This window comes from Etheostoma cragini, chromosome 24 (assembly GCF_013103735.1).
Source record: "Etheostoma cragini isolate CJK2018 chromosome 24, CSU_Ecrag_1.0, whole genome shotgun sequence".
In the NCBI taxonomy this organism is placed as follows: Eukaryota; Metazoa; Chordata; class Actinopteri; order Perciformes; family Percidae; genus Etheostoma; species Etheostoma cragini.
The window spans coordinates 2,403,334-2,422,791 of record NC_048430.1 but is presented as its reverse complement, the minus strand read 5'-3'; the positions used below and the strand labels follow the sequence as shown (position 1 = coordinate 2,422,791).

Below are 19,458 nucleotides of genomic sequence, written 5' to 3'. Positions count from 1 at the left end.
CCCCCCCCCCCATCTTCTTTTAGAGCTTGCCTTCTCTCTTCCTTATCATCCCCCTCTCCATCCTCAGTTCCTTTCATCTCCGTCTATTTTCTCTGTACACCTCCCTGTGCTGAAAGGAGATGTGTTAAATCAACTGATTATTGGTCTCAACCCCTCTTTTCAAAGTTTCATTTCACAAGAAGAAAAATAGTGCAAATACATGTTTTCTACCTGAAAATCAATGGCCTTACCTTATTTTCTTTGATAAACATGTATTCCTGACTCAATTAAGAAAATACGTCTGGATATGATCACTTATTTTTAACATGAATTATAACCTTATGACTAAAAATTAACCATGCTTCCATTTTTAATTGTATGCTAGTAGAGACTAATGCATTCTCTAAACATATATGTTATGTAATTGTTTGAAATTGAGATAAAGACAATATTTCTTAATAGATTATGAAGCAAAATTTTAATTCAGAATTGTTTTGAAAACCCCAAATGAGTCCCGGGTCGGTATGACCCGAGGGGTGCGAGAGGGTCCCGAAGGTGAAGACAACTCGAGGGTTAATCTGAGAAGTTTACTGTAACGTTGGAAATCTTTTGTGACATTTTGAAAAGAGCTTGTTTTAGGAAAATAAATTTGATTTTGAACATTTGAAATTGAAATCAGACATAACAACAAAATAATGATGTACTGCTACATTGTTATGGTAAAGTAGTTATAATAATAATAGTAAGGCCTATAGTAAATTAAACATTACAATATTTACAAATATATAGCAATAAATATACAGTGGAATTTATATAAATGAATAAAAGGTCATCAACCTTCACCTGTAATATACAACAGGAGCAGTCTTGATGTATCCCTGGCCTTTCACCTGAACTACCTAATGACTTGGTTTTTACCTCAATTACATAACTGAATTACCCAACTGTTGTTTCATCAAAATGTTTGTTGTTTAATTAGGCTACAACTTACAGCTAAGAGAAAAAGTTAGTGAATTTGCCGTTAGCTAACGTTAACACGATAGTTATTAGGGGTGTGAATCTTTCACGATTTCATTTGATTACAGTCGTACTGTCTTTGATTCGAAATCATAATGCCTCAGCTCCTTAATATTATTAGATATTGCTAAACATGGTTTTCAGTAACAAATTCGAGTAGTCTGATGTACTGTATATAAACTCCCCTTTTTATTGTATCTGCTCTTAAAAAAGACCTTCCTGAATGTAGCGGTGTCTGAACATAGCGGATAAAAGGCAGAAATAAAAAAAGCAGCGACCGGAAAATGATTAGGTAATAATCGATTATGGTCTTTCGCCGCACGGATGCAGAATCGTCTCCATCCGTATCGCAATACATCAATGCAATAATTCATTTCAAGATCCAGAATAGCTATCTTGCCTTAGCTGAAACTAACTAACTATTTTTACTTTCGGTTAATCTGTCCATATTTTTCTTGATTAATTGATTGGTTGTTTGGTTTTTAAAATGGTGAAAAATGTCTATCCGTGTTACATGACGTCCTCAAAAGTCTTTTTTTGTCAACAACTCAAAGACGTTCAGTTTACTGTCACAGAGGTGTCCAGGAACTAGAAGATATTCAGATTAAGAAGCTGGAATCTGATTATTTTGATGGGTTGTTTTCATAAAAAAATGACTCAAATGAAATTAATTGACTATCAAAATTAATTGCAATAGTTGACAACTAATCAATTAATCTTTGCAGCTCTTTGCAGACTAGTGCAACATCTGCTGTGTCACAAAGAGAGCATTGAAAATACCAGGCCAGGCAGTAACTGCAACATGAAGCCAGAATACAGCCAGAGAGAAGTGCTATACGGCATTGTGGTGGTACCTTGATCACCAGTGGTGGTCAATAATTAGATTACTGAATGGAAGATGACTTAATGCCTCATTAAATGACTGAATAGGGGAATATTTCTGTGGCAGAATCAAGAGACTCATGGTAGATTGACCCTGCATCAATGAGGCAGTTCCATAGTGTGCCTGTGTTTTCTGCATTCACACTAAAGACTGTGACAAAATGTGCAACAAAGGCATATACTGATGTCTGAAGACGTGGCTGAATGTAGCTAAGAGCCTTTTCCACGGGTCTCCCTCTCTCTTTCCTCACTTTCCTCAGTTACGTATTATTTATTAATGAGCTAATGTAGAAATAATCGAGATTTCATGTGCACTGCCAAACCAGCATTTAGCTTCAGGCTACAGATCAAACATGTAGCTTGAGACTAAAATCCTGAGAACAACCCAACTCTAAAAGCCCTTAAACATTGTTTGATTTCCTCTGCTTCCACGAGACATCTATTCAATGATATCACTTATTAATTCTGTGTAAGATTACATGGTATTACAGAAAGAGTTCTTACATAGCATGGCCATATTCAAGAAATTACAAACTACATTTTTTTTTATTACCATTGATTTTATATATATATATATATATATATATATATATATATATATATATATATGTATAGTATAGTAACTACCGAGCCCGAGGTGACATTTTTTTTAAAGCATGTAATGAGGACAAACACTAAACTCGAGCTCTCGAGTTTGAAAGTCAAGATGTTGTTTTTATATTAATTGTTTTTCTTCTTTTTTTTCCTTCATGTCAACTCTGGGGCTCCGTAAGTAACAATATAACAGGGTACATAAACCTGACCGCTATGAAGGAATTGTTGTGAAACCTATCATTCATTTTGTCCAGTTTCCCTGAGTAATGGTTATCTCCTTGAAATGCTGCCCTTTTATGGTGCTGCTTCCCCTTCATATATTCTCCATATTAAAGGAGACTCCCAGCTAATACAAAAACTTTCCTCTGCCCAGCTCTTTGTCTGAAGCGTTCCCTGCTCGGTACGCTGGGAGAGTGACATGCTTGCCAGCCCTTGCTAGACTCCCCTCGGCTAAAATGTTGTAAATTAACACAATTAGCAGATCGCCATTCTGCTAATTAGCCATTGGCGACTGCCGAGAGACGGATAGAGAGCAGAATCAGAGAGGAAATAGGAGTCTGGGGATCACCCCCCCACCCCCACCCCCCCCACCCCTTTCTGCGTTGTTACCAAACAAACGCAGGGCCTCGGAAAAGAGAGCAAGAGAGAGTGAATTCGTATGTGTTGATGCCTGCTTTTTTTGTGTGTGTCTGTGTTTGCTGTAGCATAAATGGATGGGAGGAGGGGAAGAGTTGCTTCTCTATGAATGGATTTTATTTTGCAAGCCTGCTTTACTCACACAAGCACAAATACGCACTTACACATAAACCAATTCTGAAGCCGGCATTGCTCCCCAGACCCCCAACTGTGGATCTCTACATGCAACCGCAGCCAGTCAGTAAGTCAGAGGAAGCAGCCTAAATGACACCGATATTATCCTTTATTTGTGTGCACTAAGTCAAATCAAACAGGGTTCATCCTGCCGTGCGGCTGCTGTGATTACGCCTCGTCCAGCCTTTGATAGCGCCACAGCTTTGATAATGAGACAACGATGGAGTCGCTGTGTGACCGTCAGTGTTTGCAGATGGCATTGGCTGGGATTAAAGGAAACAGTGGCTCTCCAGCCTCCTGAGGCAATAAAGGGGAGAGCCAGGTGAGTGTGTCTGAGATGAGATGGAGCAAGGAAGGAGGGAGGGGAGGAGGCGAAGCAAGCACAGACGGAGTAAATAAGAGAATGGAGGGGGGCACGAAGAAAGGGAATGAAACGATAGAGAGATATATATCAAAAATAGATGGAATCGGATTAAAAAGGATGTAAAGACAAATAAAGAAGGATCTAGAAGGAGGGGAGGTGGAAAATGGTCGACAAAAAAAGCAAAGAAGAGAGACTGAAAGGGAAGACAAGGCGGCAGGGAGGCATGAAGAAGAGAGGCAGACAGAAAGGTAAAGAGAGAGGAGGTCAAGGTGGAGCTGTGCAGACAGGAACTAAGCTTGAGACACAATGTGTTGTAATTCATTGCTCGCTACAGCTCCTGTGTGCGTGCCTGTGTTTGTCCGTCTGGGTCAGTGGATTTGAGCTTGTGTGTGTGTGTGTGTGTGTGTGTGTGTGTGTGTGTGTGTGTGTGTGTGTGTGTGTGTGTGTGTGTGTGCTTGTGCACGCCTGAGTGCAGGCATATATAGTTTTTTTTTTTTAAACGCCTGTGTGTCTGAGTGTGCGTGTGTGTGCGATGAAAGCACCATAAGCAGAGGGGGGTGGATGTGTGTGTGCGTGTGTGTGTGTGTTGCTTTGTGGTACTCGGCGAGGGGGGATTTTCAAACCCATCTCCAGCCACCTCAGATGAGCCGGGGATTATAGAGTGACCCTCAATGCCTCTGTCTTATTGGTCTGGCCAAGGTGCATTAGGCTGGTGTAACCAGCCATCCCACCTTCCCTCTATGCCGCACTATACCTGCCGATTCACTCTGTCCTTCCTATGATCTGTAGAAATGAATGTGCAGTTGGACACAAACTCAACTGATGGATCATGTATCAGGAAGGAAACTAAAGAAAATTAAAGAAAAAATATATATGTAGCACCTTTTTTTAATTGACCATACACCCCATCCTAGGCACTTTGAAGGTGTTGTCATATTAATTATTGCTAAAATGATTTTAGCACGTCAGTTTGTTCACATGTGGTTGTCTGTCTCTGTTTCTCTCAGGCTTGAAGATGCAGTGGACCCCCGAGCACAGCCAGTGGGCCGAACAGCATTTCGACATTTCCTCCACCACGCGCTCACCAGCCCACAAGGCTGAGGCCTACAGGGCGGTACCTGGCCACCTGCAGCGCTCAGCCACCTACCAGTACGCCTGGGCCAATGATGACATCTCCGCCCTCACGGCCTCCAACCTGCTCAAGAAGTATGCCGAGAAGTATTCTGGCATTCTGGAGATGCCGGGCTCCTATTCTGAGGGACCAGGGGTGATGAATGGACGAAAAGGTGAATCAGAGCCCTGGCAGGATGGTGTTTACCCCATGAGCTGTATCCCTGAGGGGGTATCCGTCAGAAAGGGAGGGGTGGCGGCGGCCTCTGAGGTGGTGTCTGGCATGTGTAGCTCCCCGGGCCTGGCGTCCAGCACCCTGAGCGAGCCCAGCTACTCCAGCAGCAGCTGTGGAAGCCACTCTGCCACTGCCCTCCACTCCTCCATGGCCTCTCAGGAATATGGCCCTCCATACAGCAGCTCCTACCTGCACAGTAGTTACAGCTCCCAGTCTGCCCCCGCCCCAGCACTACCCTCCCCACTGCACAGCTCTGGGCTCCTGCAGCCGCCCCCTCCACCGCCCCCCCACCCCACTTTAGTCCCAGCTTACAACGGAGGCTCCCCCAACTTGTCTAGTTATAATTACCCCCCAGCAGGATACCCAGCTCAGAGCTCAGTCGGGCCAGGATACAGCCCTGGGGGAGCACCCCCTCCATCCTCATATCTCCCCTCAGGCATCGCTGCACCTACACCCCTTCCCCCATCTTCTAATTTACCTGGATACCCATACCAGAGCCACAACCTGACCCCGATCGCCCCCACCCCTCTCAACAGTAGCTCCTCCAACTCACTGAAGAGGAAAGCCTTCTACATGACCGGCCAAGGAGAGATAGACTCCGGTTATGGTAACTTTAGCTATGGCCAGGCTCGGAGCTCGGCTGAGAGCCCCATGTACAGGATAGCAGACAGCAGCAGTGCAAACGGAGGCTCCAACAGCGTCAGCGGGGGTGGATTTGATAGAAGTGCTGAAAAGTCATCCTTACCTTTTAATCCTCAGAAGCAGTCCACAATGTCCTCAGAGCAGAGGAAGTACAGCAACCAGGCCACAGGTGGACCACTGACTCCGCCGGCCTATGTCACCTCCACCCTTGGGGGTTCCCGCTCAGCAGATTCCCTTGCCAGCTTCACCTCCCCTTCCCTCAGTGAGCAGGGTGCTGATGATCACCGTCTCCACCTCTTGCACTCAGCGCCAGGGCCTACCTCCTCCTCATCCACTTCCTCCTCCCGGCATGCTGAAGAGCAGCTGAAAACCAGTGACCCTCACCTCCTAGACATGGTTACCTCTGAAATCGTTCAGCAGGGGCCCCCAGTGGATTGGAGTGACATTGCCGGACTAGAACTGGCCAAGGCAACCCTGAAGGAGGAGGTCCTGTGGCCCATTCTGCGCCCGGACATGTTCAGCAGTTTAGGTCCAGCACCCCGATGCGTGTTGCTGTTTGGCCCCAGGGGCAGTGGCAGGACGTTGCTGGGTCGTTGCCTGGCCAGCCAGCTGGGGGCTCCATTGCTCCAGCTCAACGGTTCCACGTTGGCCACCAAGTGGCTGGCAGAGGGAGAAAAAATAATTCGAGCGTCCTTCCTGGTGGCGCGCTGCCGGCAGCCTTCAGTACTGTTCATTAGTGAGGTGGACATGCTGCTGTCCGCCCACCTCAGTGAAGAAAGTCCCATCAACCGGCTGAAGGGGGAGCTACTTGCCCAGTTGGACTCACTTCTCATGGGCTCAGGTGACGACGGCAACCAAGTGTTGGTGGTTTGCTCATCAAGCAGACCCCAGGACATGGATGAAGGGTTGCGCAGGTACTTTGCCCGGAGGGTCCTTGTGCCACTGCCGGATGGCGCGGCCCGACACCAGATCGTGAGCCAGCTCCTGGCTCAATCTCAGCACAAATACTGCATGAGCGACGAGGAGCTGGCGCTGCTGGTCCAGCGTACCGAGGGTTTCTCTGGACTGGACCTGGCCAGACTCTACCAAGAGGCCCTCGTAGGTCTGTTACATATCTCTGCACAGGGCATGGACATGTCGGGTATGTTGCCCAGGGGACAGGTCAGGCCCTTCACCTACCAGGACTTTGAGAGTGTCTTTTGTAAATTCCAGTCCAGTATATCACAGAAAGAGATTGACACGTACACTGAGTGGAACAAAATGTTCGGCTGCAGCCAGTGAAAAGATAGATTCCGCCCTTGAGAAAAAGAGGCATCCACAATTCCTCCCCTCAGGGCAGAAGCATTGTGCTGGAGGGAAAGGCACACAGAAGGCCAACACAAGCCCACTGAGATCTCACAAGCAGGGTTTAGACGCACCAAGAGACATGGTTTGAAAAGACAACTGGCAGTTTTGCAGTTATAGAGCAAGAGTTTGAATTTGAATGCTTGACACTCCAGAAAGTCAGACATTGTTTACACATTGAAAGCAAGTTGGCTTTAGAAGAGACGCCCCAGTGTATGTGTATATATCGTTACGTTCTTATTGTTGAGATTTAGTTGGCTATCCAAGTGCCTGAAGTGGTGCTTTCTGATTTTTCTTTCTTTTCTTTTTTTTTTGCCTCACAATCTACATTCATGGCATGAGCTAATGATTATTAAGAGCTTTAAAAGTTCAGCGGTTAGTCTGAAAAACAGAGATTGCCAGTTGCCATTGGTGGTGGTCAATCATTCTTTGTCTTGCTAAGAGCAGAAATCCATCAGGGCGGCAGTAGTCTGGGCCCTGACTCGCACTCATCTCTTCTGAACCTTTGTCTGCAAAACAAGCAAACGTAACAAACTAAACTCAGGAAAGCGTTTGTAAATTGTACAGTACCTCAAGATATCTTGACGAAAAGCACTACGACCTGAGAGGAGAATCCGAGGTGGTTTGGCAGTTTATGTTTAGCAAAGCAGTGTTATGTGTACCTCAAGTGGCTAGGATAAATAGCAAAGAGGTGACAATGAATGTACTAAATATGTTCTGAAATGATGGAGCATAATCAATAGTAAAAGAAAAACATTATTTCTTTTCTTTTTTTTCCCTCACAGCAGGTGCTTTAGTGACCTGTTTTTACTTGACCAGTCCTAAAGCTTATTTCCATCGCTTTAAAAAAATGAATTCAAATTTTAAAAGCCACAAAGCAGTGGCCCAGCTTTGCTGTTTGGGTATTTTAAGAGACAAGCAGGTGTTGGGGTGGTGGGAGTTGTATATTTATTAAAACAACCATAATCAACATTGTTCATATTACATGATCTAGGCTATATTGTTAGGCTGCATCGAGGCTCCATCAGTTTGTCAGCTAACTTCTGTGAAAAATTATGGCTCATACTGTTTAACGAGAGGAGATGTATTCTCCGATGCTAAAAATAGCTCCAAAAAATGTAAAGAAATAGTTTGACATTTTGGGAAATTCCCTTGTTTGCTTTTCTTACAGAGAGTGAAATGAGACGATCCATCTAGTGCCAGTAGTGGAAAGCTGAGCTTGGCATTAAAACAAAAAATGAGGAAACAGCTAGCCTGCCTCCGTCCGATCTGTACAAAAACTCTACAGTCAAAAGTGAAAAACAACAAGTTGATGTCATATGTGTTGCTAAGCTGCTGGCTGGAGCCTTATATAAGCATGAGAGTGGTGGGGCCATTCTCATCTAACTCTCGGCAAATAAGCGTTTCTCCCAAAACGTCAAACTACTCTTTCAAATCCCAACGATATCAAACACAATTATTCTCATTGTGTGAATTAAAATTTTCAATTCATGTCATACAATTTTGTTTACTCCAGTTGGTTTCAGCCAGAAATGCTGTTTTGGAAATCAGTGAGCAGCCCATCTGTTGCATTTAAGGAAAATCTCTTTTAATAAAAGTAAACTAGGATTAAGGGAGCTCATTCCAGATATTTTGCTAGTTTTTAAATTGGATTTAGGAGGTGTCACAGCCTATATATGGAAATATGGATTCTGCAATGTTGCCTTGTCACTAACACAATTTAGCTGTATTTGAACTGGATTAGCTGTAGAATGGGATGCCGCTCCTGTAATTTAAATTAGAAACCGTTATTCATTCAGGACATAACTTCCATGCCTATACCTTAAAGTGTTCAAAAAAAGAGTAAATTACTGTTTTTGTTGGCGTTCAGAGGTAATTTCATAACAGCAATTCTGGTTGATTATGATAGTGGGCATGTTCATGTCCAACCAGCAGGAGTTTACACAGTTAGCAAGGACACTGTTTTAATCACTTTACAATCAGAAAAAAAGTATTCAAATATGTTTTACCCAAAATGACCGGCCCAGATTCAGACGTCATTCTTTTCTTCAACTGTAACTGTGTCCATCAGTTTTTTGTTCCACTGTATTTACACAAATGGCATCTAAATGCATTTGGATACACACTTCGGTTGACTGAAAAGCTTTGTAACATGAGTGAGGAATTGTGGCACCAGTCTTCGTCTCTGAAGGTTATCTGTTGCCCGGTGTGGTCCACTGGAATGTATTTTTGTCTCTTCCTTGTCACCCTGTATGAAGCTGTCCTTTAGCTCCACTGTTGTGACACAGGAGTACCTAAAATAGTTTAATGTACATGCACTAAAGCATTTTGTGTGTTATATTGTTTTGTTGAAATGTATTTGCTTTGTCTGTCTGGTATTTATCCTGAAGGAGATTTCATTTATGAACCGATGATCAGTTTTAAACTTTTATTGTACATCCTGTTTTATTTTTAACAACATCTGAAGTAGGAGCTGCATACTCTATGCCCAGGCCCACTCTGTGCTGCTATCTCTGGTCTAGACACCATCAGTGCAGCACCTGATGTGGGGAGGGGGGAAAGTTCTGCTGAGCATCAGCAAAATTGACGGAAAGGAAAGACAGCCAGGCAGTGTGGCGGCAGCACAAGGGGAAAGCAGAGTGGTCTGTCAGAAAACCACCCTCAAAACAATCTGTACCACAATTCCTTTTGTCAGCAAATCCTCCGGAGAGAGAGTCCCTTTAGACAGAAACACCTCCTAATGCACTTCAGAGCACACAACAACAGGAGTTCTCTCTCCCCCCATTCTCCACAACCGACCAACAAACGACTTGAAACACACCGGTCAATGCTACGCTTGTTTGTTAGGTGTTTTGTGGTCCGTCTTTTGTGTCTTGACCTTTTTTTTCTACATGGTGTTTAAATCTAGCTTCTTTTTTTCTTTTCTTTTTGGAAACCTTTCCTTAAATGGACGCTAGAGATCTTCTTTAAAGCATTTCTACCTCATGGCTACAAAACACACGTGGTATTTGATTTACGTCTTTCCAAATGTCAGACGTTTGTGAAAAATGCATAAAAAAACTTAAAAAAACATAAAAAAACAAAGTGGAGAGAACAACAATAACAAGTTTTGCGCAGTCTACCTCAGATGACTGTACTTAAAACATTTAGCTGATGGTGCAACCGCAGGCTGCAGCATAGCCTAGTGTGTGTGTGTGTGTGTGTGTCTCTGTCACTGTGTGTCAGATCAGAGCTATAGGCGAAACACACACACACACCTGATAACACTGGCGTAAAAAAAAACCACTCACAAGCGATTTGTGAGGAAGGAACCGTTGGGGTCGGCCTAAAGGTGACCTGGAAATGTATAATCCAATACATTTGCTTTAATCTTTTGTGAACTACTGTGGTTGTGCGCGTGTGAATGTGTATATACGTGGGCACACTCTTCTTTTTTTAATTTAGTGTGTTGAATTTTATAAATTGTTAGTATATATAACACACTTGCACAACTTTAAAACCAGAGTGTAACGTGTTTCTGTTGTACATACCTATACATACAATACAAATGCACCACTTGTTATATGTGTGAATATGTTGCCATACTTGCAGTCAATGTATTTTCATGTAATCTTAGGTACAAGCAGCAACAAACAATTCATTAAAGACATTTTCTTGGGAGATTATATCTTGTACATGTCTTTTTTTTTTATCACTGGTCACATTGAGGCCCGGAAGGGATGAATAAAAAATATATATTAATTGCAGAATTTATTTATCAGTACAATGGGAAAAATATATATGTGTATTGTCCTGCGAAAAAATAGCCCAGCTGAAAAATCTTCTTAATGAGCCTTGAGTTAGTCACCCTTGTGTGCAATTATAAAATCATCCGTGTTGCGCAGGAAGCCGACGCTGTCGCTTTCTCTCATTAAAATGTAACAACTCATTTCTCTTGCTGTGGTACGAGTGGCAAGACTAAAACATTAAAGCATTAATTATCTTTCTCCATCACAAAGAATTTGGATTATGAGAGTACTCCTAATGAAAATGATGTGCATTAGCCCACTACATTTCTAAGGTATCATTATATAGCTGGCGGTGAGGTGTGGGAAGCTGCTGTATAGCCTCTATAATTATCTGTGAAAACTCAAAACGCTTTGCAAGAGGTTAGAGTGCATCAAGAGCTGCTGTTTTCTTTATTTTTCCACTTTGAAATATGCTTTAGCACTGATCAGAAATAATCTATGACACAAGCTTTTTTTTGTCCATCCCATTTAAAGCGAATGTTTTTTTCTTACAGTTTGAGACAACCACGAAGAAGAGATTAGATCATTTTGCCCACCTTTTTTGTTTGTAAGCTATATAAATACAGTAGCACCAAGCTGCTCTGTAAATAACCTGTATTCACAAATCTGCAGTTGGTCTCGGCTCGACTCAGTAGGGGGAGTGATACAGGAAATATCATTGTAGGCAAGTGTTTTTATCCAGATCCGGGTGAAACATTTCATGGAAAGTCTTTTTTACCTATGTGTATGAGTGTGTGTGTGTGTGTGTGTGTGTGTGTGTGTGTGCGCGCACGCGCACCCTGAGGTTATCTACCACAACACCAGTGTCCTCTTCACTTTAAAGGGTCCTCATTCCATAAGCTTTGCCTCACACCTTTGCTCACTCTTTGCACGACAATTAAAATATGCTAAGTGATCATTTTCCTTAAGTAGTCTTAAATGTGCAATCCATTCAAATATGGGAGGAAATTGCCCACAGCTCGCAAAAAAAAAAGTACCAGAGGTGGTTGAACATGGGGGTAAAGCTAGAATAAATTATGCAAATAGCACAAAGGACTTTACCACTTAAAAGCCTAATTTTCCTATAATCAGCACACTGTCGCCTAATATTTTTTTCCACCTCTTATTAAAAGTGACTGTTCTTTTTTGCCGATCATCAGATGCCTCTATCTGTCACTGGTCTGTAAAATGACTGCAGCCTGCCAGACTAAATGCTAAAGCATTTTGCCGGAGCTTTTAGATGATGGTTACATTCCCACACAAGTAATTATGCGTCGGAGAGTCCCGAAATAAGGTTTAATTATACAGTAATCGTCTGTGATGGACACTGGGAAGTGGTGAGTACCGCCAGACTGCAATCCATCAATGACAAACCTCTGGCCAGTTTTAATTCCTCCTCATTTGCATCCTAACCTCCACACCAAGTTGCGCAAACGCTGTTAAATGTTAATAGGACCTGTCTCGCCACTCAAAATGAATGCTTAAGCCATTTTTTAGTCACTTTCCCCCCCCTCCTCCTCCCTCCCCACCACCACTCACTCTCTTCTCTGTCCCTTTCATTGCTTGTCCTCTTTATCTAGCTACCTCTATAACCCACTCCCTTTCTTTTATTCCTTTCCAAAGCCATCGTCTTTATGCCATTCTCTCCTTTCCTGTCATCCTACCTCCAATCTTTCACTCTGCATGGCGGCCCCTCCTCCCTCCCTCCCTCCTTGCAGGCCTTGCCGTGGAGGAGGCACAGAGCGGTCACTGATGCACTAATTGGGAGCAACACTTACAGTTTTATCTCCCCCTACCACTAATAGCGGTCTGCGCTGAAGCAACTCACCTTAGGAAGAGGAATGGATAGATGATTTGGAGGTAGGAGGTGGTGTGTGTGGGGGGGGGGGGGGGGGGGGGGGGGGGGGGGGGGGGGGGGGGGGCTGGTGGAGGCCTTGAATGAGAAATTCCTCCATGCAGACCACAACGCAAACTCAGTGTGAGATTGGGCCCTCAAGCCATCATGGTTAATCCATATCCCGCAGGACCTCGGACTCAATTCTCTGCTTCATTAATTGAAAATGATGGCCTTTTTTTTTCGGTGAGAGTGAATAAAAACAAGAAGCCATTTATGAAAAAAAGCTAAAAAAAAGCATTTTGTCTGGTTTTGTTCCTGAAGTAGCTGCAATCTCATTATGCCTCTGCATTCCTATTCAAAATGTGCTATCATCTTTGTCTTGATTGTCTCCCAGCGTTGGGAGAGATAAATACACACGGCGCTTTGCTGTGCTGATGCCACGACTGTTTTTCAGTGAATCATTTGAAGTCTTATCAGCCTTTATGGAAATAAAGCCTTTGCCTAATAAACTGTTCCACAGGCTTTGGGAGAGTAGCACGTAAACACCTTTTTTCTCCCGACATCGCCATCATTAGCGCATCTTGTTCAATGCTTTACACATAATTGGAATCAACATCTATTGTTCGTGTTCTTGACCTTCCACTTGTTTTCCAGCAGACACTCAGAAACATTGTATTACTGCTGAGAGGGAATCTTAACTAGGAGAACACATGCTAAGCCCCTTTGTCTTTGTTTTATCAGGGGCACATTGCCTCACTTTGAATATAACTTGAAAACCCGTACCTTTCTGATTTAATGAATGAAATCCCATTGTGTATTTTAACATACGATTTAAATTAATTACATTTTCTATTTTCTTTCACATGCTGTTGACATCTGTCCATGCAGGACAATAGTATTGGAAACACTGCAAGTACACAAAGCTGTTATTGATAATTATAAGTCCTTAACTGTAAACGTAGCATAACAACTACTACAAGTAGACATCATGCTTTCAGCTTTACTCGTGTTGAACTGCTTAAGTAAAGTAAAGAGTACATGATGTACTTTCCAACACCACAATTTAGCGCTGGATCCGTGAAATTTGAATAATAACCGCGGGTAATGTGACTAAAACTAAGCTGAGATTTCAGATTTTGAAGATGTTGAAACTAAATTGGCTTTACCTTTTGCTGATGCATGGAGATCCTGTGTGGTTTACAAGAACATCACACATGCAAATGCTGGTCTTGATTATGCTAATATATCATTATGTTAATGGTGTCCATCTTTAATAATGCATGATGTTGGCATATTGCCAATGCATTGCATTTATTGTCATGCAAATGATATGTTAGAGGCTTATTAATTGACACTTATCAGAGATTCTAAATCACAACAGGAAGGAGCTTTGATATGGTGGAAAATAATTATTCACAGTGTGATTGAAGACCACATTCGTTCATTCAGTCATTCATTCGTTAGTATCTACAAGGTGTCGCTCGATATTGGAGATCAGGGGGCTTCTTTAGGTTTAACATCTGGCTGTTATCACTACTCCAGCTCTTCTCTTAAGAGGCTCCTGTGCAGCCATCATCAAGATTCATAGGCGCCAAAAAATGGGCTCCATGTGATCACGCAGCTCCATCGCTATCGGGGAGTCAGACGTGAGTCATCCTCACTCCCAAAGCCCACCTCCCTCGGCAGAAAAAAACTTAAAACAAGCTTTTTTCTGGCGTCACAGGAGGGTACCTTCAGAAACACTCTCTTGCTTTTTTGTGTGTTGTCAAATTGGTGGCGCTTGTGTAGTGTTCACAGGCACTCGGGATGGGCTGTCGTGTTAGCGGTGAGTGGCAGACCGACCGACCGACTGACAGCCAGCGAGGTTGTCTCTGGAGGATTCCTACTGAGGAGGTGTCGCTGAGTGCACTATCAGGGACTGTGATGTGCATTAGGCTCTGCAAGAGACCTCTACAAAGAAAAGGTTTTTTAAAGTGACTGGAGGTGTGTTTTTTTTTATTATGAGAGATTCATTAGCTGTCTACCTTTTTCAGATCATTGCTCATCAAAGCCTTTCATCTTTTGAGACAGTGATGGACAGGTTGAAATAACTGATTCCTGACTCTGTGATTGATTCTGTAACAGCACATACTGTACCAACACCATCATCTGATCATCATCTGATTTTGTTCCTGCACTGCGAGGAAAATCCGTCACTGCTGAACTGCTTCTATTTTCTCCACAGTGCATCGTGTTGGAGCTGTGGTTTCCTACGTGATTTTCTCTCGGCTATAATGCCACATCGTGTGTAACTGCCGATGGAGACATCCAATTAGTAGCCAGTCAGGCTGCGTTAGCTTAGTTGAGAACACACACCTTCTCACACACACACACACACACACACATACACACACACACACACACACCACCACCACATGTGTTGCAGATGTACAAACATACACACTTGCACACAGGCAAGGGAGGGATGCACACAGAAAACCACACACAACCACTTGCTGTTTCCACATGAGTACACTCAGTGGCGATGGGGGATGGGAGACCTGAGATGTGAGGGGAGAGAGGATCGTGGTGGCAGCAGCAGCAGCAGCAGCAGCGGCAGCGGCAGCGGCGGCGGTTGCAGCGATGGTGGGAGTGGTGGTGGTGGTGTGGTGGCAATCTCACCCAATCATGTGTGCTGGGAATGACTTCATTAGGAGGCCCTGTAGAAGTCTGGTGCCTGGGAATTGCGTTTGCACCGGGGATTGGAGGGAGGTATGGAGCGAAGGCAGAAACAGGAATGAGTCCTGAATCCCTCTTTTATCTGGCGTGTGATGGAGAGATCCAAATCAACAGCTGTCAGTCAGGTGGGCCCCAGGGCGAAGGCCTCCGGCGGTGGGGGGAGGATGAGGCTGAGGGTGGGAGGGTAAGGGGAGATCTGGTGGAAGTCTGATGGGAGATGGGGTTGGCGAGGACAGGGCCTGACTGATGGGTTGAGTGTCAACCCTGAGTCCCTCCACAGGTTTATCACATCAAATCCTGGTTCACACAGGGTGGGGATTTGCATTTTCAGAAATCAGAACTACTAATCCTACACTTTTACTACCTATTTGCACACTTAAACAACATTACTGCATCCTATTTCTTTTGGAATGCATGCTTTTACATTTAAGAGCTCCAGAGGCCTCTGGAGTTGACACTTGTCTGTACTGATCTGAACAGAATATCTATATATATACACACACACACACACACACACACAGACACACACACAAACACACATTCTTATTATGTATTTATTCTTTTGCATTGAATGCCTTTGTTGTTTCATGTATGATTGTTTTTTTTAATCCCATGCTTACTTCTTCCCCTTCTCTTCCTTAGGTGAGATCCGTTCTACACTTATGCCCAGCAGGGGTTAACTTAATCTTACCTGCACAATCTTTCTTTTATCTTATCTTGTTATTTTCCTATTGCCTTTTTTTTTTCTGAGCAACATAAACACTACTACTGAATACTACTAGCCTATTTTATACTAGCGATCTTTAAGGGTCGACCTGAACCCTAGGTCCGGATTGGGTTCTGGTCCATTACCCCTGGTCCTGGGTCTGTTTAACATTATGTGATACCGGAGTGGAGATCAGACATGCTGATCATTGTAGAAGTGCTGTTTGTTTGGCTGTTTGTTTGATTGCGTGTGTGTGTGTGTGTGTGTGTGTGTGTGTGTGTGTGTGTGTGTGTGTGTGTGTGTGTGTGTGTGTGTGGCAGTCTAGTTTCAGTTTAGTCTTGCAGGTGTTATTTTTTTATTTAGTTTTAGTTTAGTAACAAATAGTTTTCACTGCCTAATTTCGATTTAGTTTAAACTTTACTGTGATAACCCTGGTGTGTGTGTGTGTGTGTGTGTGTGTGTGTGTGTGTGTGCGCGCGCGCGCATGCGCGTGTGTGCGTGCGGGCGCGTGTTTGGTAGCAAATGACGTGCGAGAGCGACGTGGACGTGAAGGGTCACAGAGCGCAGGTGAGGTCAATCAGCAAATTAGCGATGCTAACGTTAGCAACCAGCTCTGTTCTACAAGGCCAACTGCCGGTGTTGTGTCGGTTATGCTACATGTAACATAACCGCCTAGGTGACGACCCGTCACCGCGACAGCAAGTGGACTTTTAAACTGAAATAAGGATGCAACCAAAACACAAGCAAAACCTAACCGAACCTAACCTTCAGGGAACGTCCCCGCAACTAAAACGAACGTTTCGGGAACCAATAATCATTACGTGGGTGGATCCCGAAAGAGAGCAATAACAGACAACATGGATGGATCTGACCAATTTTCTTGTTAAGCAGGATGGCCAGGCACAGGGGAGAAGGCTGCTAATGTTACGTAAGGTAAGACACAAAGTTACGTTTCGATAACTTGTTAATAAAGGTTAACTAGTTAGTCGGATATTTTCTCGGCTCTGCCCGGGTATAGTGTCCACCAACAGCACACTCAAACATCAAGTGTAGTTACTGTAGTATGCATACTGTCTGCTTTGAGTGTTCTAATTCTGTCTATTTTCCAGTGTGAGCATACTTAATACCTGCTTGGTATCAGTAGTAGCCTACTATTCCTCTGCTAAGCATAGACTGCATGCAATTATGTAAGAGTTGCTCTTAAAGGCAACCTTACTACTGTAAGAAGCATGAGGCCGAAGTCACGTGATGAATATCCCATACTTCAATTTCAGCCCACTTTAATTAAGCCTAAATGAGCTCTTTTAAATATATCTAACAGTAGTTAAATAAGGGCCCACCCAGTGTAAAGTTGTGGAAAATTAAGCCGCAAATAATGAGTTTGTTTTTCCTTTTTTAACCATTTTTTTTATAAATTTTTATAAACCAAATGAGTATTTGAGAAAATAATCAACAGATTAATTGACAATTAAAATGTTTAGTCGCTTCCCTATAAGAGAGATTTTCATATTGTTGCTATGCATTTCCCAGAACCCTTTCTTTCTTAGGTTTGCTTTTATTTTAGAAGATATCAAACAGCCTATATTCCTCATTATTATATAAAAGCAGGCTATTATGTAAATTGTATATTTCTCGTAGTCAAATTCCTGTAATAAAGCAAACACCCCCTGCTACTGGCGGCTTCTGCTCAGAGAAGAGGGGGAGTAGAGTAGATGCAGAGAGAGAGGTGAGTGTGTTTGAGCACCGCGAAGGTCACTCCAGATTGAGAAGTTTGTCAAAATGTGATGACATCAGCAGTCTGTAAACTGTTATTGGCCCTTGCTGAGCATTGGCCACGTCCAAACTGTCTGAAAGTACAAAAAAAGCAAAAATACACACACACACAAACTGACTGCCACCGCTCTGCCAGAAATGATTGCCTCCGAGGTTTCTTTTTTCTTCTCCCATCTCCCCTTGTTCACCCATGCCCCCCACCACCTCCTCCTCCTCCTCCTCCTCACCACCACCAACAACAACTCATATCCCCATCCCCCACTGTCTTTCTGCCTCCTTCTCACAGGCTTGTACTGTAGAAGGCAGGCTGCCAGAAATGTGTAAGCTTCTAGGAAAGAAGGAATAGGCAGAGGAGGAAGAGAAGCCAGATCTGGATTTAATGACATTAAACATGGTTTTTATGCTCAATAAGAGGCCTATATTATGATTGATCCAAGACAGTCAACACTTAATCTTGACACAAATGGAATCGTCTGTCACTGAGTCTATTGAGTCATCAATATCTGTTGAAGTTATTTCTCTTCGTCCCCCCCCCACCCCCTTCCTGGATCGTTTACAGTGAGTAATCATCTGTCTGGTCGCTCGCGTCTCGGGGGTTTGATCGGATAGCGCTTTTGAACACGGGCGGAAACATGCCTGACAATCCAACAAGCCACTCACTGAAGATTGAGAGGGCCGCATTATGTCGGCTGCCCGTGGCCATATCAGAAGGCTTTTCTTCTCCCTCCACTCGTCTCTACATAACACACAGCGGTAAATAAATCACAGCTCCGACTCATTTTATCGATCGGCCCCGTTGCAAGCCCATATTTTTTTTATTTTGCTCTCCTTGCGTCTGCTCGCTCTTCTCCGCAGGATGAATTGTTGCTTTGTGTATTGAGGAGGGCAAGATTGTCAAAACATAGAGGTGCTGTGTCAAAACAAAAAGGAGAATGGGAATACGCGCCCCGACTGCATGACCCACTGTGATGCTGCATACGTAGCCTCGATTAGGCTCCATATTAATCAAAATAGTTTCAATTAGTGGCAGCATTTGCGTTTTCTTTCCTGCAGGGGAGGCCTGTGTCCTGCTGGGACTTCTCTTGTGGTGCCATTGTTTCAGGCAAGATCAATTAGTTACAGAGAAGTAATTGAAGCCATTCTGAACACTTATTTAACCAAGACATGCATACAGCTCAATTAGGTTACGCCAGGAAATTGAAAGTGATTTGCCGATTCACAGGCCATTCATTCTGAAAAGAGACCAGGTAAATGATCTAATTGTGCTCTTAAATCAAGTCAGTCAGAATTAAGAAGACTGACAACACTGAAATAGACTGCATCATCCTGCTAAGCTGCGTAACCACATTTTCCCCAAAATGGCAAACTAAAATATTAAAAGATCAAAAGTGAAATTAGTGAATTCATCAGCTTGATGATTATAAGTCATGGGAGAGAGCAGCTATGACAGTGACGCCATACTAAAGTGATACTCTTATGCTTGAATTATTCACCTCTGACATTTTCCAACTACACAGATGGGCGGGTAAAATATGGAGAACTTTGAGGAGGTGCTGGTTTGCCGCGAGGAGAAACCTGCAAAGAGTATAAAAGATCAACATTTTTCCTTGTCACAATTCCGCATCAGCTCATGTCTCTGTGAGCGTCCATGCAGAAAGCATAAATGATCCCAGTAACAAA

At 43.4% G+C, this 19,458-nt stretch overlaps 1 protein-coding gene across 1 annotated transcript in view; it reads left to right on the top strand.

Annotated features, from left to right (window-relative positions):
* The window catches only part of LOC117939256 (fidgetin-like), a 34,012-nt gene extending 23,370 nt beyond the window's left edge, over positions 1-10,642 (top strand). The window contains exon 3 of the mRNA XM_034864448.1: positions 4,654-10,642. Coding sequence (XP_034720339.1) covers positions 4,654-6,914 — 2,261 coding nt within the window. The 3' untranslated portion in view covers positions 6,915-10,642. The remainder of the gene's footprint in view (positions 1-4,653) is intronic.
* The last annotated feature ends 8,816 nt before the right edge of the window (positions 10,643-19,458 follow it).